Source organism: Rhopalosiphum padi, chromosome 2 (assembly GCF_020882245.1).
Source record: "Rhopalosiphum padi isolate XX-2018 chromosome 2, ASM2088224v1, whole genome shotgun sequence".
Classification (NCBI taxonomy): domain Eukaryota; kingdom Metazoa; phylum Arthropoda; class Insecta; order Hemiptera; family Aphididae; genus Rhopalosiphum; species Rhopalosiphum padi.
The window spans coordinates 44,188,461-44,211,414 of record NC_083598.1 but is presented as its reverse complement, the minus strand read 5'-3'; the positions used below and the strand labels follow the sequence as shown (position 1 = coordinate 44,211,414).

General features: G+C 27.4%; 1 protein-coding gene across 2 annotated transcripts; it reads left to right on the top strand.

Moving 5' to 3' along the window:
* The first annotated feature begins 110 nt into the window (after nucleotides 1–110).
* On the top strand, nucleotides 111–21,870 carry LOC132920652 (tetratricopeptide repeat protein 39C-like). 2 transcript variants are annotated; one of them, XM_060983205.1, is made up of 10 exons: nucleotides 111–814; nucleotides 8,190–8,370; nucleotides 10,652–11,012; nucleotides 11,163–11,301; nucleotides 11,784–11,990; nucleotides 13,493–13,670; nucleotides 13,808–14,009; nucleotides 17,560–17,862; nucleotides 20,068–20,276; nucleotides 21,416–21,870. In XM_060983205.1, the coding sequence occupies exons 2-10, from the start codon at nucleotides 8,215–8,217 to the stop codon at nucleotides 21,542–21,544; spliced, it is 1,884 nt and encodes a 627-aa protein (XP_060839188.1). In that variant the 5' UTR covers nucleotides 111–814; nucleotides 8,190–8,214; the 3' UTR covers nucleotides 21,545–21,870. The 2 variants fall into 2 exon arrangements, with proteins under 2 accessions (XP_060839188.1, XP_060839187.1); XM_060983204.1 differs by having other exon boundaries at nucleotides 17,551–17,862.
* The last annotated feature ends 1,084 nt before the right edge of the window (nucleotides 21,871–22,954 follow it).

The window sequence follows — 22,954 nt, the reverse complement described above, 5'->3', positions numbered from 1 at the left end:
TAATTACCTCAGTTCCTATATTACATTCTGTGCAGTATACTTACCTATATAATATTGTATATTGGTATTGACATTTTCCGTACAACATTATGATATAAGTACATATGACGTTTTCCGCATTTCATAATGTACGAGTATAGATAGTAAGCAGTAGGCAAAATATAATATAATATTATTATAATACCACGACTGCCGAGTGAATCCAAAAAAGTACCTTATAATTTATAAACTTATGACCGTTCGACAGATGGATAATGCATATACGTACACGTAAATATAGTGCGTGTACTGCAGTGTACCTATGTATGTGTGTGGACATGCTGGCGCGTATTTTTAAAAACAAGGTCATGGAAAATAGGAATAATCGATTCCATCGCACACGCTTTTACGTGCACGCATCCCCCATCATTTCCTCGTCGCCGAGTTCAACGATTCGGCGGTGGTGGCTTTTATTGCACGTATTTTTTTTCTGTTACGTGTCCGCGTGGCGTGGCGCCGCCGTTGGCAGCAAAAGCCGTTTTAGAGTTTAGTTTCGCGACCACGTCCGGTCATTAAACAATTCAATTCGTTTCCGCGCGCGCACATCACGGTCCGACCTGTATTATTGTTTTATATAAAATATATTGATTGATGTGTTTTTTAATATCAAATAAACACAATATATATTATAATTGATAATTAAATGTCTCTGTGCATCACGATCATGGCCAACGCCTCGGAAATCTAACGTCCATGAGACCACCACGACCACGGTCTTTTCAACGTCGTATATATATTGCAAATAGTTGCAATTGTGTTGACGATCCTCGTTCAAGTGAGTATATAAAATGTATATATAAATATATCGGTAAATACGGCAGTTTGTTGGATAACTTAATTTTTAAGGGTAGGGGCAGACTATTTCAATATTATATAATTGTATATATACATATATACTAGTACATAGTTTAGCGCGAATTTTAAAATGTCCTTTTCAGTTATCTGCAGTTATCATAAATTCATAAATAAGAAAATTGACCATTATCAAATATTGTAATCATAATATTACAATTTTGTCTTAACATTTTAACTTTTTATTTTGCTTTACAATAAAAATAAAAAAAATTAACATTTAATTTCGTAGTTCTCGGATTAGCTATTGGATTGTTTTGAAGTAATGACTAACCGATTAATAATATCAGTAACTAACATTTAATAAATATATTTTTTTTATTATACTCGTACATATATTTTAAATTTGCTCCCATATTTATATTTATTGTTTTTGAAAATAATAGATCAGTTTCTAATTTTTATTTTTATTTTGAAATTAGTAACTTTAGACTTTAGTAGTCAGTATAAGTGCATATTTATAAATCAAAATAGAAAATATTAGGTACTTGATAATGTGGAACGCGAATACATATAGACATTAGGCACCTATCTACTCGATTCTTACTCTTATTTATTTTTATTAATAATTTATATTATAAGTCCGTTCTGTTGTTTGTATTGATTTGTTCTTCTAACTTTAATTGTGTAGTATTAAAATGGTTAAACATATTGTATATTGTATATAACATATACAGTAGAGTCGTGATAACTCGAAGTTGAAGAGAGATAAAAATTCGCTGCGAGATATGTAACTCGAATTTATATTAATTTTTATTTCTAGGAGAATAAAAATTTGAGTTATCAAGTTTTTCGAATTATCGCGACTCGACTGTATACTCGTATTATATATATTATATGTATATCTTTTTCATTTAATACATCAATTCGTCATCAATACTAAACAATTATTTTTCGACTAGGTATAAATTACCGCCCACTTAAAATAAAATGTTCGACCAGTTTTATGTATTTACCATATATTTATAAGAGATTTTGTCCAGATTCTTTAGAGAAGTGTTTCTCAACCGGGGGGTCACGATTGCTTTGACTGGGGGTCGCATAGGTCAAAATTAATAAAATGACGATTTATAAAATTAACCGTTGCATTCAAAATTTGGCATTCTCAACGATATGATACAAATTTATACTTAATATTAATATAGATAGGGAGGGGGTCGCGAGACTAAAAAGGTTAAGAAACGATGCTTTAGAGCAGCGGACCTCACTAAGATTTTAGAAAGGGCCAAATGTAATTTTTGAAAATTACTAACGGCTTTATGGGCCGCATACACTTTTAATGATAATAATTAAAAATATAAAAATAATAAGATAAGATAAAAAGTGACGTTCATTTTATTTACTGTTTATAGAATTTTGGATTTTAGAATGTACAATTTAATTCTAGTGCAGGCCGCGTAGTGGGAACCACTGCTTTAGGGTGATAAGTTAACAAATATTCTCAATTTAAACTGTTCAGTGAGTGAACCGCGATCATGTTAAATTAAAACTTTTAAGTATTTTATTTTATCAATCTTTTAGTCAACATTTAGTGTTGTCTAAAATATCTAAGCTCAAAATAATAATGTAAATCCCAATACTTATTATTACTTTTGTATGGAATATTTTATTAATTTATGAGTTGCCATTTTTTCTGCTTAAAAGCACAATATTTTTTTGATTAATACCACATAAAATAAAACGTTTTAGACATCTAAATTTATAAATTGTTTTATTGAATATAAGTTCAACAATATAGCATTTCAGAGCATGGGACTAACTGGTACTACATTTAAGCTCATGCTTACTGGCTTTATTATTAAATGAATACAAATACAAATATACTCTAACTAAGGAGAACAAAATTCAACATATTATTTTGAATTTTGATAGTAAAATTTTATTTATTGAATTCTGTCACTACACTCACTATTCTTTCAAACAAGCAGTTCAAATTTCATTTACTAAATCTAATTATCAAAATAAATGATTTAATTATTTTATTGTAATCAATCATAATAATAAAAAAGATAAAATAAAAATGTATTAATACATAAAAAAAATATTTGCAATTTAGTGAAATGTAGTATCTAATATAAATAATTACATAACCTGCTGTATGATCATAAAACGTACATGTAATTTAAATTTTCAAGAAAAAATAACACAATTTTTAATAACTGACTTGATTAACATGTGTCATGTGCGTATTAAATGATAATTAGTTTGATAATGTATAATAGAATAATATTTAATCTATTTATCTACGCATTGTATATTATTCCGTGGGGTGAAAATCCAAAACGTATTATTGTCAAAAAACTGATTTTTCGGAAGATATGATTTTCTGTATCTCTTTCTATAACCAATATAAGTTAATTTAAATCAAACAAATGTAATGTATAATAAGTTATATCAATTTTTCAAAACAAAAAAATTCTATTTTTATTTTTTTTAAGTATAAATCCTATATTTTTGCATTTCAAAATGTACAATTATCCAAATTGTACTATTTCCACTAATTTAATATACAATTTGGACTCTATTTTTTATTCTCCTGCATTTACCTACCTACAACAGTACCTACGTTTCGGCATAACATAAAAAAGTGCGTTTTGGTATAATTTTCAATTCACAATTTTGTTTTGATATAGTTCAGTGGCGTAGCCAGGATTATTTTTCTTTTTTAAAATACAATTTAAGATTTTTGTTGCGATTTTCATAGACCATTAAAAATTAAAAATGATTTTAATTTTTTTAATATTTCGAGGGAGTGACTGCAGCTCCCTCAGTCGACCCCCTGGCAACGTCACTGATATAGTTAATGATTGGTGCTTATTTTTTTTACATGACCAATAATACATTTTGCGTAAAACTGGAAAAAGTAAAGTTTGATTTTTTTAAATACCATTTTTATGTACGGAAAAGTCAAAAAGTTCATTTTGGACTAAAGTCATTTAAAAAACGGATTTGGCCGACATTTTTTCTTTAAAACTATGTATAACTCGATTTTGTAAACTTTGGCAAAAATACGTTTTATAGATTTCCATCTCTCAAATATTTTATCGTAAAAAATGAAAAATTTTGACGAAATGATGTAATACATATATATTATGTATTTCCATATCGACCATATCTCTTTGCATTATACATATAGTCTTTGGCACCCAGGATTAATCGACTTTGTGTCGTAAGTACCTACGTTGGTAGGTATACTAAACATTGCTGCAATAAGCATTAATATGTTTTTATGTGATACAATTAAGTTCACATTTTTAAATTTTCATTATTGTTTAAAATTATAATAATATACACGAATTACCTTAAAATTACAAATAAAAAAATATTATTTCGTTTTAATTGACTATAAAAATGGTCGGAAGTCTATAATAATGATAATATGCTAAATATTCGTGAAGCCATATTAATAAATTATAATTTATAATATAATTGAATAAAGCAATTTATTTTCCCTACGGGTATAATATATTAATACTGTTATTTATTTATTTGTTTTATTGTGGGTCCTGGCAGTCCTATATACAGTTGTAAATTATGAAATAATATATATTGCAGATTATAGGTACAGGTAACTTACCCAATTTTTACAATATTAATATATTAATGCTTAACAGTTACCAATTATAATTAATATTCATTTAATTATTAGATAAAATATTTTGATAAAATGTTTATTAGTAATTAATTGAATACATTTAAAAACTCCCTTTGTTATACAGTAGGTTTCTAATAGCTATAGGTATTCTAATGTAGTTATGCGTAAAATAATTTAACTTAAATATCGTTGAATAATATACCTACCAAAAACGATTCTGAGCGAAGGAAACGGATGGATTAGCATTGATCAAATTGTAAAGGGACGCAGTGGAACGGAGCTCCTTTCCAATTTTTTTTTATATATTAGAAGCACCCCTTATAATTATTATTAAAACGAGGGGACGAAACGTTTTACTTTATAAAAAAATTATTGTAATTTTTATTTCGTAAAGTTTCACCTATTATATTAAAATTTAATTGGATGATTTATTTTTATGATAAATTATAACTGATAACACGGTAAAAGTACGGACTTATTATATTGTATAGTAGTTATAATTTGTCTTAGTCAGTGGTAAAAAGTTTTTTCAGAACTATTAGTTTAAACTTCAAAGACAAATGACAAAAATTTTGATGTAATAGATCAAAACAATAAGCTTGACAAATGTAATATTCAATATGGTGTTAATGCCGTCTAGACGTCCAGTAATTTTTAAAAACATTTCAACTTGATGAAAAGTCAACAAAAACACGCGGCTTTCAAGAATTTAAAAATACTAAAAATAAGCTTTATATACAGGATCCGTACCCTCTATTAAACGCAATTAAAATAATTGCAATATCATCAGGTGAGTATGAACGTGCTTTTAGTTCTATGCGCAATTTAATAGTTACCAAAAGAAATGCATTAAGTTATATTTATATTTCTTTCTTAATGATTATAAATCATTATGATCATCATGATTATAAATGGTGTTGGACTTCTAGTTAAAAAAATGTAAACCAGAATCGTATGTATTTTCTTAAATATGCAGAGGGGAAGAGATTTATTGAAGAAGAATGTTGTCCTAAAAGAAAAATTGCTGAAGTAGGTAATAAATCACAATTACCAACAGTCATAAACATTAATTTAAATTTTTTTAATGAATTACCTTATTATAATTAGTTAGAAATAATAATAAAGTTAACCATTAATTTTTAACTTAATGAATGAGAAGTAAAATAATATTTATTGTAATTGTTGGTAAATTTTACTTGTAATGATGTATTAGATTCTAACAACTATCTATTGTTGAAGGTAGATGTCTAGGGGTGTAGGGGAAAAGCACCCACAGGCTAAACTGAGATTAATCATTGTAAGGATCACTATAATTTTTTTTAAGTCTGGGAGTCCTCTTTCTTTTATTTTTTCCAAATGGAGCACTGATGATTAACAACTATTATTAATAACAATTAATTATGTTACTCTATAATATAAATTATATTTATACTATTACAATGTAGTGTTTTATTAGTATTACATTAGGTTAAGCAAATTGTTCGATAAAAATATTGCATAATATAACAAACATATACAAATTACAAGTCAATCCAAATATATCCTAGAATGGTGTGAATAATAACTTCTAGGTATAAGCTTAGCTTCTAGATTTTAGCTTAGGCAGCGTTGCGGAAGTATTGTGAAAGCATGCAGTAATTCACTCATTAACGCCCAGACCGAACCGCTGGGTCTAGAGATTTGAAATTTTGTACAAAGGTTCCTTAAGCAATGCAAGGGCGCACTAACAAAGTATTTTTCAAAATTTGACCTCTAAGAGAGTAAAAGCTATAGTTATATGTATTTTTTAATTGTTTAATAATGTTTGTTATTTCTTCTAAGCGGTTGCTAGGATACTAAAAATATGTCTAATTACTTTTTTAAAATTAATTTTGTTATAATATATACCATCCTCTATTTTAACCCCTTACAACCCTTTTTTAGTATTAAAAAGTAGCCTATGTCCTTTCGCAGTGTCTAAACTATCTATGTGTCAAATTTCATTTAAAATATATAAGATTCTATTTATAAATTCAATCAGTGGAAAACTTCAAAATAATTATATGACATAAGTCAAATATTTAAAATCAGTAAGTAAATATACATACCTATTATACATTTATAGCTATAGATAATATTACAAATAAAGGTTATAATGTCATATTAAATTTTAAGTTTAATAGAATTTATTTGATGATTGGAAGTACACAGATAATTTCTCCTATTGTTTGAAGAATAAAATAGCCATTCAACTCATGCTTAGAAAATATAGTTATAATAAATATTAAATCTGAATAAAATGCATAGTTTTTAAATTAAGTAGAAATAATATTTTTTATTTCAAGTTGTTTATTTTTTATATTAAAATAAATTAACAATCTATATAGTTTACATGTTATCACAAAATGGTAGAGATAATAAAGAGATAATTAAACATAGGTACATATAAATTTAATAGGACGTGAGTGGGTAAACCGTTCAATAACTGCCCCTCGTGTTTTCAATTACTTGTATTTTGTCTAAAACGATTTTTTCCGATTATTTTTAAACATTTTTATTTACTTGTTTTTTGTTATAATCTATATACTAGATTCCTATATGTTATCGTAAAATATACGTCTAATGATTACCTGTATACTGTAATAATTATAACAATTTATTATTATAGCTATTATAGTTTACTAATACTCGTAGATAAAATCCTTGAAGAAATGTATCTATATGTACTACTCGTACATATATGGGGTCGCGGAAACGCCAACTATATAATAATCCATATTATTTCCTTACGTCCTGCTGATGCACGTTTTATTTTAACAACTTACACGTGTCCTTTCATTAAAAAACACTGTTTACTGTAGTTTATCATGTTACTTCCTTTATCATTGTAAATGGATAAAAAAATAATTGCAAAATACAGTAATATTTAATAATTTAATTAAATTTTTATATAAAAATGTAGTATATGTTAATCTTACGTTAATGATACGTTATTTAAATGTTATAAATACATTAAACGTTTGTTTGCGTCGTACATTAATCAAGTGTTACGAAAAATATGATGTATAATTTTTGGTTTCACGCTGTATACTCTTATATATAGTCGTTACTTTTATTGTCGTGAGGACTAATTGCATTAACCGACTTCGCTCAAGGTGCATAATGGTATTTTTAAGAAAATTGTACATCGCGGTAAAAACCAGAGAGATACGGATGTATTCATATTTCACTGCTTAATTTTCAAGAGGCAGGAGATGAATAGGTTGTATAATATACTTAAATAAAAAGATCGAAAAAAGGCGAAAAGTGGTCTTGACCGACTAAAATTTGTGTTTCGATCCACTTGTTTTTAGCCCATACTGACCAATGACTATTGGCGTTTACTATACGTAGCCTATGTCCTTTGAAAAATTATTTGCAATAATTATACATAATAAAGTTCAATGTATAATTTAAAATCAATATAATAGTTTTGGTGATTAAATTATAAGTATAAAATAATATATTATACTATAAATTTATAAAGTAAAGATAATTATGGCAATCAATAATTATACTAAGTTACAAGTATAGATACTTTAGAAAGTTTGTTGTTAGAGCTTAAGCTTAAGATTTACTTACTTAATGTTTAAATTGTTGACAGATGAATGGATATAAACGTTTATTATTGTTTGACTTGCATATCAAAACGCTAAAAAACGTTGTCTTATGTTTGTTATTTTAGAAGAACTTGGTCGCTGTTAATTGGTATGTCCTCAAACAATGAACCTACTTGGAGAATATGCAGAAAAGCAGTGTGGATGTTGATACAAAATGTTAATAACTTAGCCGATGCCGAAGCTTTACTAAACCAACAAGAGAATGACCTTCATATTGCAAGCGGCAAATGTTTCATTTTATTACTGGTCAATAAATTTTGGAATTTCTTATCATTATTACAGTATTTAAAAAAAAATAGTAATGATTACCAAAATATGATTGTTACTATCAACATTTTTGGTTGCACCCGTGAGAACAATAGGTTTGGTTAAAAATTAAAATTACAAGTTATATTTGATAAAATGATAAACTAAGTTTTATTGCAGTCACGGCTAACTTAAGCTATAGAATCTATTTTCTATATATTATAGATAGATATAACAAATATAGTGAATACCAATAAACATATATTTATCATAGCTATTTGTTTTTATGGACCGTATGTATATAATATATATCTATATTTATATGTTTCTTCGTATATACCCACATTGTTTGATGCAAATAGTTAATTGGCAATTCAACAATTTAGGTATAGTCAAGTGTTTATTATATTTCAGTCTTAAGCTATTACAATAATATTATTGTGCATACAAATTATGTGGTGCGTACATATAATAATATTATATACCTCTAAAATTTATAGATATTATATAATGCATACCTAATTAAATCTTATTATTAATTATAAAATGTTTGTAAAATTAAGTATAAAAACACATTTAATCCTTTTACTCAGAAATTCACATTTCAAATAACTAATAAAACAAATCTCTGAAGCATACAATTAGTAAAAAATTTAAATGAGTTTAGAACCATACAGTTTTCCATTTTCATTATTTAATTAATTTTAGATTGAATTAATGAAATACTATTTTTGTTTTATTAATAATATTATACCACATTAAAAACAAAGAAAATTGTTAGAAATTAATAATTATGCGATTGAACATAATTTATTAATACTTTTAATGATATTATGTTTTGATAAATATAATACAATACAACTATATAGGTAAACAGTTTAAAGTCGTTGCCTTTGAATATGATTTTATGTGTGAGCATTTATATGCGTTTTATTGAAATTTAAATCGTCTTCCTTAACCACAAATGCACCTTATTAAGAATTTTAACTACATGCTATCGTTGTAGATTCATGAACTTGGCGCACGTCATTTCAAGTTTACAAATTAAAAATATCGTATATTATACCTATCTACCTAGTACCTACCTTCCTCAATAGTCAATAGATAGTAAATTTAAATAAAGATATAGGTTAATTTTTCTAACACCCTCAAAATTCTACAAGCGTGTATAAACCAATTAATATTTAACGTACTTATCATATTTATTATTTATTATTAACTATTCTAACAAACTTTCAATAAAAGTGTACAGTATCCATTGTAGTTCATAACCATTAAAAATCAACATTTAATATAGCATGGTTTCTGAATTTTTTGTGTACGATTTAGTTCAATTATAGTTTCAAAGAAATAGAACAATTATTACTCGTATTTCAAAACGCCATGTTTAATATATTTTTGTATGTAAATGAAAGATTTCCTTTTAATAATAATTATAATACACCAATACATGATTGGAAAATGAATCCAAATTTGAAGAAATGTTTTTCATACAATAAAAACAAACTTTATGTTTGAAACCTGATAAGTAAGTAATTGTTTTAATCAATCAACGAGAATCTAAATATTTAAATTTAAAAAGAATTTTATATTATATTGATAAATATACGCGATAAGTAGGTAACAAAAATTCAGTGCCGCATCTACTGAGTGTGCAAGGTGTGCAATGCAAACGGGCTACCGACCTAAGGGGCCTCTAAAATTAAAATCTAAATTTATCTGTTTCAATAAACCTGAAATCTACAAAAATGCTTGAGTGTGTTTAAATTAGAAATAACATTATTAACATTAGTTTTGGTACAAAGTTTCGTATTAATAATATAATAAGTAGGTATAATAACCAAATATATTTAATAATAATATAGGTAAACTTCTTGTCTAATTAGTATAATGTACCATGTACGTATATGATCAGAAATGATTCCATATACAAGTTTAAGTACTAAAAAAGTACTGATCAATTGCTGTAATAATATATATTATACAAAAATTAAATTTAAAATAATAATATTAATTTATAGGGCTTCCAAATAAATTTTGCACACCGGCCTCGCAGTTAATAGTTGCGGCACAGAACAAAATCCTCGAAAGTCAAAACACATACCTATATAGTAGCTTCTGCGGGTATACCTTTAATATTTCGTATATTATAATATAATATCATATAAAAATAAAATAAAACAACGTAGTTATGTTGACCTGAGGCACGTTCACGCTGCTCGACGGACGTTCAATGTTTTTTCGTTTCTCCTATAACGTATGATATCTGGGTTTCCCGCAGACGGCAATCCAAGCGCCGGAAAAGTCGCGACTGGAATCCGTGCAGGCCGAGTTCAAGCGGTTCGAGGCGCGGTGCGGCGCAATGTTGGACGGCGGCGGTTGGTTGGGGTTGGTCAGGCGGAAGCTGCAATTCTCGTCGAGCGCCGCCGCGGGCGTCGACCACTACGACGGACAGATCGCGCTGGCCGACGTCACCCTGTGCATAGTCGGACTGATGATCGTGAAGGTCATGAACGGGTACAACGTGGGCCACATAGCTACCGCCAAGGCGGTTTACACGTTGCGGCGTGCCTGGAAAATGTATCAGCAGTGTTACGCCTCCGTGCTGGACGTCTACCGCACCGTGTACGACCTGGACCCCGGTCAGCAAGTTAACCACGATTATATACCTATACCGCGGTTATTTATAGATTGTATAGTATAGCATGATAATAACCGTGACTTATACCTGCAATACCCATCGGGAGAACCTCATTCACGAGTGTTTGTTTTTACTTTGTTGTGTGTATCAGACGAGAACACTCCGCGGTGGCCGCCGGTTTTGAAACGCAGACAATCCTCGTCCGCCACCTCGTTGGCTTCGACGTCGAACGTAGGAAGTCGTATGTATCGCTCGGCTACCACATCATTTGAAACGTTTCGTCAAGATAGGTACGCGTACACTAATACATTTGAATTATTCAACAGCCGATTTACGTGAACCAGGCCAAAAATATGTATAAATAAACCAGTGTAGGTAGTTTTTTTAAAAAATTAAGAATTCCTTAAATACTTCTCAGGATAATTTATATTGCCCGGTTCACGAAAACAGGAATCGTTCTCCATACCTATTCTATATTGTACTATGGCGTCTAAAAACTCGCCTGTTTACTCCACTACTCCACTATATAGCATATAGATTATAGGTTAATACACCTATACGCTGTATATATAGTGTTACTATCTACCAGTATAGATATATACTAAATACTTACTATATGTATAGTAACTAGTTAAACTAACTCGTACCATCGTAAAAAAAAAATAATTCGACACGTCGATTATAAATTTGATACAAAGTTTATTTTTAAAGTAATCGTAATAATATATTATGCTTGAGTGGTGTGTGTAAAATATTGTTGTTTTTCGTATAGTGTGTCGAGCGGGATGTCTAAAGACGTGGTTAGATTGATGGCAGCGGTCAGTGTGGGATATGGCGCTTTTAATTTGATCTTATCATTAGTTTCACCTATGATGGTCCCTCTAATTGGAATGTTGGGTTTTCGTGGAAATCGCCAAACCGGTTTAGACGCTTTAACGTTTGCCAAAAATGGACCTGACGTACACGCACCGTTGGCATGGTAACTATAACGATGAAATTATTATTCTTTTTTTATCTAAGTAAAATCACTACTATAAGGAAGGTTACTCGGGACGTTCAGCATACACACACACACGGTAATATTTAGGTACCCTGTTGTTATTTGTTTTACAAAGATATGTGTGTGTTATATACTTTTCATTTCTACTTTTAAGTATTGAAAATTTGGTTTAATATTCAATTCCGATGATAATTTCTGGTGACTAATTTGATATATAATTAATAATATTTTTGAAAATCAAAGGTAGAAAAATCCCAGTACTATACTTTAGCCGCCCTTGCTATATATTATACGCAATTCCAAATATATATATATTTTTTTTTAATTCAGTAAGAAACCTTCTATTAGTTCAACTTATCCAATTATAATTAGATTAATAAATAATAATAATAGAAATATAAGTAATACATAACATAAACAATATACTTAGAAATAGTCGAAATAGATCAACACGTTTCCTTCGCTCAGAATCTTTTTGTACGTACAATTTATCAAATTTATCATTCATTTCATATTTAATACATTCATTATCACAGTGACCTGTAAACAATTAATCTTACAATTTATTATAAAATCAATGCTACAACTCAATAATAACATAGCATAGGTACTTGAACATATTATATATATTATATACAGCAGATCGAGATTTCAATAATAATACATTTCAATTTATGAAGATATAGAATGATTTTTAAAACTTAAAATCAATAGATGCAACCCAGGTTTAAAATGCACATTTAGTCGCCCATAACGTGATGCCTATATCTGCGTTCTTTCTATTATACATATAAATAGTGGTCTGTAAAATCCAAACATAATCTTGATAAACATAGTCACATGTAAAAAAGTCGTGATGTATACATTTTTTTTAAACAGTTTTTGATTTAATTATTTAAAGTATAATAAAAAAAAAAAATTAAAAAAAAATTGAATATAACCTTATAATTGAAGGCAACAATAAGTTAAGAGTGCTTAAAAACTCATTCTGTATAAGCATTAATTATGGTTACTATGAAGACTTGTTTGAACTGTTTGAAGGGTCCCAGAATTGACTATAACCCTGATGGCCCGTTTTTATATAAGTATATTATTTAGAAACCTAACCTGCATTTATAATATTTTGTAACTAATTATATGTTAATATATTCTAATTTTATTCTAAAATTTTTTTTTTTTTTTAATCATGTTATTATCTACAATATACTCGTACATCGATCTGTAAAGACGAATTAGAGCTCTGCGGTATGCATCCTGAAAGCTGTTCTAATAATATTCTATAGTAATAAAATATGTTAAATTTTATTAGTTGAATTTATTTGTTCTACTTTATTAAACCACGTGATATTGAATAAAAATAATTTTTCCGATATTTATAATGATCTTTGGGAGAAAAAAAAATTAAACATCGGAATACTAAATTCCGAATACGTCTCTATTGGTTTTTTAAGCACCGCGATGATTGTGTAAGTATTTATTAGGTTGATCCTGTCGTGGTATCACATGATGGGAAACACAGATTACTTGTTTGACGGTCCCCAGTCTCGAGAAAATGAAACCTATGTCAAGGAATCAGAACAATTAGTTTGTAATCCGCCCGAAGAATTCCAAAACTCGACATCTCTGCAATACTTTATCGGGCGATCGCTTTATCTCAAGGTTTGTAGACATGTGTAAACTTAAACAAAAGTAAAGTTGTTGACTTAAATTTTTCTTTCATGGCTGTTCATAACTATATTTAATTAATTTACGTTTCAATCAATTTTGACTGTGTCAGTAAATTTATATACTCGTAGGGTGATTTAGAACGATCGATACGAGCGTACGAAATTGGATCAACAGTTTTAGTTGATAATTCTTTTGTAAGTATGAAAACAATGTGTTTACATGAATTAGGATTCATGTATGCAATTAAATTGGATTGGATTGCTGCGTATAAAAAATTCGCAAGTGTAGCAGAAGTGTGGATGAAGCAGTATCATTACTTCATGGCTACAGGTAAAAACAATTCTTTACATTTAAAAACAATTCTTATTTCTCGTAATTTCTTACTGTACTAAAACTTTAAAAACATACTTACTTATTTTCCTGGAAAACCGATTTTTTTTTTTAAATATGGTATTGTACATTTGAATTTAAAATATACGATCTCCAATGCAGTGATAAGAGATTTATTTTAAATTACTGTTTTCGATATAGTATTTTTTTCATATTTTCAACAATTTATTTATGTAAATTTTTAATTTATTAAAAGTTGTCAGTAAAATAATCAATAGTATTTAACATATGATTTTTAATTATAATATGTAATATTATGTGGTATAATTATGTGGTGTCGTGGTGATATCTATTTAAAATACAAATATGTATCCTAAAGATGCTAATATGTTATACAATATCTGAGTATTTAGGTTCTTTAGAAAATGGTTTATAGGGAAACCACTATACTATCATATATAGATTATATATTAGTTATTCATAAATTATTATGATATATTGTTGTGTTTTTGTTGTGTGATGTAGTTAAAAATTTGAAAAAATTGAAAAAAATGCAATGCATATCGAAATGAACAACCAAGAGATATTTTCATTATATAATAATATATTATAAAAACTTTTAAATTTACAAATCGATTTGCATAATGGGATGCAGTTTTGTATTCTTCGTTTTTTTTTTCTAATTTTTATAGTATGAAGGTGGGCTTAAAGAGTTGGCGTTGGAGTCATGGAAACAAAGACAGCTGGTAAAATTCTAATCGGGGCTTTAAAGTTTTCAAATATTAAAGGATTTGTTCACAGCATATTTACTGTGAAAATAATAAATTCGTTTTGAGGAAAAAACAAAAAATTATATTGTTCATCAACATTGATAGCATTGAGACAGTTGATTTTCGGTATATTATAATTAAAAATATTTGGGTGCACTAATGTTATAATCATTTTATGTTAATATTTTATGTAAAAATATAAATAAGCATTAAAATCCAACATACTTCTTACAATTTTTTTTCAAAACTAAATACTTTGTCTAATATTTACGATTCTAAAAATTTATACATTGTATACATTGTACAGTGTATACGTGGTATATTAGATATTTTACGAATAATTTGTAAAATATAGGCTCGTAAAATGTTACTTTAATAAAGTTGAAATTCAACCAAAACTCGTAAAGTTTTCAAAGTTCTTAATTTGATAAAACATAAAATCTAAATGAATAATTTGAAAACTTGTGCGTTAATTATACGTTCCCTGGAGTTCACGTCCTACCACTCCTACCACTGTATACCCGTCTAAATAGTTAATACATTGTGTGGTAATAAAGTTATAAAATGAACTGTTATAAATTCACGTTGAAAATAAAATTATTTTAAGCATTTAATTTAATACTACCTATCTGTTACTATTATCGTAATCAGGCAGAGGGTCGAGGGTTATTATTATTGTAACGAAAAAAAGAGGTTTGATTAATTAAACAATATATACGTTAAATTCGTAAATTTCATAAATTTCAATAAAAGTTATTCGAATTAAAATTATTTTTTTGGCTGAAATGTTTATTTTATATAATACAATTGATTTCATAGTTTAAGAATGATGTGTGTATTTTATAATTTAATTTGTAAATTTTGTCACCTTTAGAAGTAGTAAAAGTAATTATAAAACTCAGCAGAAGACAGTTTTATTATGGTAAAAAATTGAATCTAGTTAGTATACTGTTAGTAGAATACAATGTTTTAAGTAAGCAAATGCCTAATCATTTTTAAAAATAAATTAGGCAAAAAACAAAAAAAAAATAGGAGAATACAAGATTTCATTCAAAATAAATTTTTGATAAAATCGATTTCGTTGTTTTGTTTTGATTAAAAAATAAATAACTGTAGAAACTTGCAATTTTTGATAACCGATAGGTTTTATTTACCCTATTTGCGTGGTTGGTAAGTATAGAAATTTAGAAATTACTGCAGAATCAATGTTCTCCGCTACAGGCGCAGATCCAGGGGTGGTAAAGGCGATCCCCCCACTATAGACTGATGAATTGTCTGTTTTCAGTAACAAAATTAATATCGTACAAACTTCCTTAACCGGCTACAGCTCTAAATAGTATACATTTTTTTTCGGAAATGGAAACATTTTTACTACTTATTTTTAAATACGGGATACTCAAAAGACTAAAATCTAAAAATCGGACACTTTCATGACTAAAATTAAATGTTTAATGACATTTAATATTAATAATTTTTATTGTAGTTATTGTCTAAGTATATATTACATTATTATAATGTACATTTTACACATTATTATTCTATTATAGTTTATCTTATCCTTCGTAGGAAATGGCTGTCTAATTCGGTAGCTTACTTTGTTTTAAATAATAATACATAGTCATTACATACAAATAAAATAAATAATACGACATGAACGTATCATTATTTTATTGATATACTTTGATATTGTTCATTTTTTAATTTATAGCGGATAAAATTTCAGCGACCGAAAGTGTCAGATATTTAGAGGTTTCATTATACATGAAAAATTAAAACGCATTATCTTGTAACGATTGTATTTCAGTAATCAGTTATATCCATTTGTATTGGTCACTATCAAAATTCTAATCTTATTGAATACTTGTTTAATACAATAAAATATTATATTTATTTATGTTAAATTATTTATTAATTAAAATGAATTCGTTTGTAAAAATATAAATTTAGTTTACGATCCCAATAAACAAACGATCGCTGTAACCGCCGTGTGTGGTTATTTTATTTGAAAAATCAAAAAAACGAAAGAATTTTGTTGAATTTGTTCTATAATAATTTTTTTATGTATAAAATGTTTTATATTTTATCATTCATTATTACATATAATACACAATTAATTTAAATTAATTAAATCATTTATTTTACTAATCTATAACTGTACTGACAAAGTGACAAATTAGAATTTGAATAATAGTATTTACACGTATTTTTATCAGACTTTGGCTAAAATTTTATCCTAGGTGCCCAATTTGGGCAATTATATGAATCTCTCCTACATAGAAAAAATATTATTGCTAAAGATTGATTCTTATGGGTGGATCTGATGCATAGAAAAATTCAACTTTGTAATCTCTGTAACTACTAACATGATTTCGACAATCTTTACATTGATGGATCAGTGTTGATCCCCTAATCGGCATAAGCTATACTGCTATAGTATACCTACGACTGAAAAAACTTCGGCCCTGAAAAACTATACGGTGAAATAAGATTATACTCGTGGCGCCATCTGTCTAATTTTTTCCAGAGATATAGAAAATCGTATACATTATACGGAACTTTTTCATTTAAAAGTTAAAGTCTGTGCAGTGTGCTATATTTCTGTTTACATTTATTCATATTTTTCCGGAGGAATCAGATACAACAGCTTGTATAATGTATACATAATATAATATTGGTATTATTCTAAAATCTAATGTACCATAGTGTAACAAAATCGTAAGAACTAATAATAATGCGTCACGTGTGTGTATATTATAATATAAATGTTATAGTGTGCGCAGGCGCAGCGGGTGATACAACTACGGCTGAGCTTATGAGACGGCGGGCTGATGAGGTGGTCAACGGCTGCAGGTTGAACGCGTATCGGGGAACAATGTGCAGCTTTATGGAGAACAAAGAGAACAAGGTGGCCGAAGCACTGCGGTGGACGGCAGCGGCCTCGAGCGAAGACGGCGTCGACTGCAAACACAGCCACTTCAACTGCGACGGCCAGCGTTACTGCCGTCTGATCGCTTACGAGGTGCTGTACGTCAAGTACGGCGTGGCCAAGTGGCCGGTAGACGCGCTGCACGCCGTCTTGTCGGGTAAGCACATCGTTTTTCATCTACTGCAATTTAATATATGTTATGACTTATGATTTTTCAACGCTGCGCCACATCCGAACGAATACACATTATGTGGATATCAGTACTTTTAATATGTATACTCAATACAGATATTTTTGTAAGATTATTATTTTATATTATTCTGCAAGGGAGTTGCATCCTAGTCGTAATAGCAGTCGTAATTCTCATGCTTTTTTAAAGTGAAGATTTCCCAAATTAGATTTTTTTCATCGTTTATACTTAAAAGTATTTTTTATACATATTATAAGTTATATTATCTTATTGTGTAGGCAATCCTTAATAATTAGTTGGCCACCACTGTGTTGAAAATGATAATTCTTATATCTCTATAATCGTAATATAAGTGTACGTCATGTGGGAATGTGGGATACAGTTATAATTATTGACAATACCTTATTGGTACAAAGTGTCCGAGTTGCAGTATGCAATTCATACTAAAGATGAAACAGGATACAGGTCCTGTAATATATCAACTGTATATACGTCCTTAAGTATTTGGTCATCGGATTCGAATAATGAATAGACTAATAGATTTATTCAGTAAGTCAGGGGTCGTTATATGGTAGTGCTAACTACTATCGTTATTTAAAAAAAAAATTCGAGGATAATAAATTTAATCTATATTTAGTTAAATAATGCATTTGTTGGCTAATGATTTAAAATGATACTGGAACACAATAGATAAAATACACACCATTAATAAAATATATTAAACGATTCAAACGTAAAATAAACTATTTATAAAAACTGAATTTTTCGAATTCTAACTTGTAGAAGAAAAAAACAATCAAGTACTTGTTATAATTTATCCTTGATATGATATTTTAATTTAATTATAAAAATTACAAAATTACTTTTTTTTTAACTTTTATACTTCTATTGTTAAAATTACATTTATTTTAATAAACATGTGTTTTTACTATTTAAGTGTAATGTTTACTTAAAAATAAAACTTGATAATAAAATAGGCACATACTATTTACCAATACACTCTAATACTTTTTAATCTAAGTAATTTTACAACGCGTTTAAGCACTTTACTTATTTGATCGACTTTCAAAGCTATATTAAGCGATTTTGGCTTTTCTGTGATAAATTATGATTAATTACAGTTCAATATGAGGCTATATTATTTATTGAGTTGGGCCATTAATCATGATTTATAATTAATTTTTGGTTTTTCTATCTACCTCAATATTAAATTAAAACGAACATGTTGATATACAGAGACTCATAAACTGAAAATGTATTTGATCATTTTTAATTATTCATAAATTATTAACAAATATCGCAATGCTATAGCTGATGGCGGTGACTGGTGACACGTTTTTAAAACTTCATTGTTAATTAACACAATGTTTACGCTTTTTCGGAATCCCGCAGTAAAGAATATATTCTTAAACATTTTAGGCATGTGAGATCCCAATGAAAAGTAGACAGTAGTGTTATAAAAACATTGAATCGCATAAATTAATCAAAATTGGTTGAATAGAATTAGCTAACTATATGAATAATATCGTTAGATAAAAATTAAATCTAGAAACTGTCAATTTTAAATGTAGATTATTACTATATTAACGTTTCAAAACTATGTTTATAAATATATCATGACCTAAAAATTGATAAAGGTTATTGTAAGTTGAATTCTTATCTACACGTTTTTTATTACAATTTAAGATTTTTGCCTCTTTAAAAAGTAGCGTCCATAGTTTTTGATATTATTCAATACATTTTAAAAACTAAATTATATACTATACTCGTATAGTAATTTTATTTTACTATAAAAATATTAAAATTAATTTGTCAAATAAAAAATGTGTAAAATTATTATTATTTGTCATACGTATACTTAATGTTAAGCTCGAATAGCTCGATGGTGCAAGATGGTGCACTCGCAGTCTGAAATTTTCGAAGTGATCCATAGCACGACTTTAGCATCCATGATTCAGCTAATTCAATATCTGCAGTATTTTCTTAATTTTAAATTTATTTAAATAAATGTATTTTGAGCAATAAGAAAAATCTGAGATTTTATACTTGCTTACATAATACTATGTTTACATACGTGGTATTGTACTTACGTACTATGGAATTTTTAGGATTAGTGAATATTGTATTAATTGCTAGGTAATATTATAATTTATTTTTTATTTTTATTGTCAGATTGCCAAGAAGCTGAAGACGACGACAACACGATGTGGTACACAAAACAATTGCTGGCGGTCGTCTGTCGGAGAGTTTTGGGTTTTGGCAACGACCACTGTCAATCTCTAATTGACATTGTCGAAAATATGGACCGGAATCAGCGACGTGATCACTTATACGTATACGGAGTTTATGAACTGACCACCGAGCAGATAAGACACACCGAAGTAAGCATAGTTTTATTAATTATAAAAGGACATTTTAATCTTCATGCATACGTTATATTTTTATTAATTGTAAGTTTGTAACTAGAAGTATTTTAACGTAAGATTTTTATCCCTATTATATATTTAAAAAATCCACCTAAAATTGGCTAAAATTGTATCTATATTTAATATTGTACCTATAAAAATTTAAATATATTATACTATGAATTTTTATTTTTATTTTATTGTTTTTTTATTCGTTTTGTTTTATTTGCATGTTAATGCTTTTTTAATATATATTTAATTGTATAGAACTACAATTTACTAACGCTATTATTATAACAGTTTCGTTTCCGTAATTTATTACTACATAAAAAACAAGATCTTAATCTACGATTATCCACTACTGATAAATCATTAAATTTAGAGTGTTTTGTCACTGTAAGTACAATTCATAGACAATGGCTTAATGTATAAATTCTTTATGTATTTATTTTTTGAAACAAACAGTCTCTAATATATTTTTAAATTATATATATTCCTACTATCCTACAATATTAAATTATATTATTATAACATTTTAGTAATAAAAATAAATCAAAGTTTTAAAATGTAGGTGCATATACTATACTTTTTGACTATTTGTAAATTATATTTTAATCCAAATTATCCATTTATGCGTGGGTTTGAACACACTTGATCATTGTGTGGGCTTGTAATTGATGTACTTATTTTGTTTTTGTTTTACAATTTTATTCTAGTTTAGTTTTTTTTTTATTCTTTTCTACTATTATTTTTATCTTAAATAATGAAAAATAATTTTCTAAGTATAATAGTCAACACCCAACAAGTAAAAAATATAAATCAACTTTCTTAAGTTTCGATAGTTCTTCTTATTACTATGCAATTATATCTCATCAAAGAAAATACAATTTTGTTTATACCTAGAAGTGCATAACCCAGCTAAAATGCGTCGTTTATATAAAAATGAAACATAAATTGGAAAAAATATCAGATACAAAATAATATGATAAAAATAATATTATAATGTTAATTTGTGTAACCCGTCATAATATGATAACAATTATAACTATTATAACTATAATGACTATAGGTATATCTGTTCTAAAAACTAAACTCATTCTTTTTTTTTAAAACAGACTATAGATGAGGGCAAACGAACAGTACAAAAACTCAAAGATATAAAACGAAATTACCATTTTCAGTACTTCTATGAAATGCGATGTGTCTCGTTGCAAGCGTACGTACAAAAATTAAACGTCAGATGACGATCAGAGGCTGCAACAACTACTACAGGATGGATTGTGAAATTAAAATGTTTTCGCGAACTTATTGTTGTTAATCACTCAGATTTTTAATACTCAAGCACATACATATTATTATTGTTTTCATCGAAACCATGTACTAAAATGCAATATTAGAAACGTATTTTATTATATTATATGGACGAAATAGGGCTATAGAAACTAAGCCGTCCATAAAATAGGTATAGAAAATTGGTGTCTTGTATCGAGTAAGAATAACAATAAGTGATTACAGTAAGTATCTATTATCTTTATAAACAATATTAAATAAAGTAAATAACAACAAAATACATTTGATTATTTATAATTATAGATGGATTTAAAGGTTGATATTTAAATGTATAATAATTAAGTAATAGTATTTCGAAACAATGTGATGATTTTTACAATGCATGCATGTAGGGTAAAATATTATTGAATTTATTTAGTCAATTTAAAATTGTGTCAAGTCATTAAGTCAACATTAAGTACTATTGCTGTATAGATATTTTATGAAAAATTGTTCTTAGTTCATATTTTTCATAAGAAATATTAATGTTACTATAAGTTTTCAACTATTAATTTAAAAGCATATAAAATATTTAACTATTAATTGGGATTTTAAACAGTATTTTTTTTTTTTAATTTTCTGGTTTTAATCAAAACAATTTCGGTAAAAATCATACGAGTTCCTATCTCCCATCTTGTTGACAAGAAATGTTATTGTTTTGATACCATAACATTTTCTACAATTCAACATTATTTTTTCCTGATACATTTCTGTAAACTGTAATATTTCTGCAACACAAAATCTTATTTTATTTCATAAGGTTAAATATGTCCTATTTGAGATAAAATATATGTAATTTTGTACCAGATTATCGACTTCAAAACTAAATTTTGATAAATTATAGAATTGCTCTAACATATTACTATATTAGTGTAAACAAGGTTACCTAATTTTTCTATTATTAATAAACATTATAATCTAAAAATTATAAATAAATTGAATTTCACATAATTATATTCGCGGGTGTTTGCCAGGGGATGTAACAAAGGGGGAGTGTAATTTACTCACATTAAAAATATTTTTATACCATTTATTTATTTTAAATTTATTTATTAAAATATAATGTAATAAAATAATATACAATTACAACTTGCTTTTAAATTAAAATATTAAAAACAATAAATTCTACCGGGTGGCTGGGACTCGATCTAATGTTCAAAATGACAGTATAAAATTATTACCAAATCAGAATAATTATTTATATAATTTGCTTTGTTATATTATATAATATAATATAATTAACATTTTATTACTTATCTAGGTCCTATAAATTAGAATATTAAGTATACGAGTATATCAGATACAAGTGTTGTTATATAAAGATA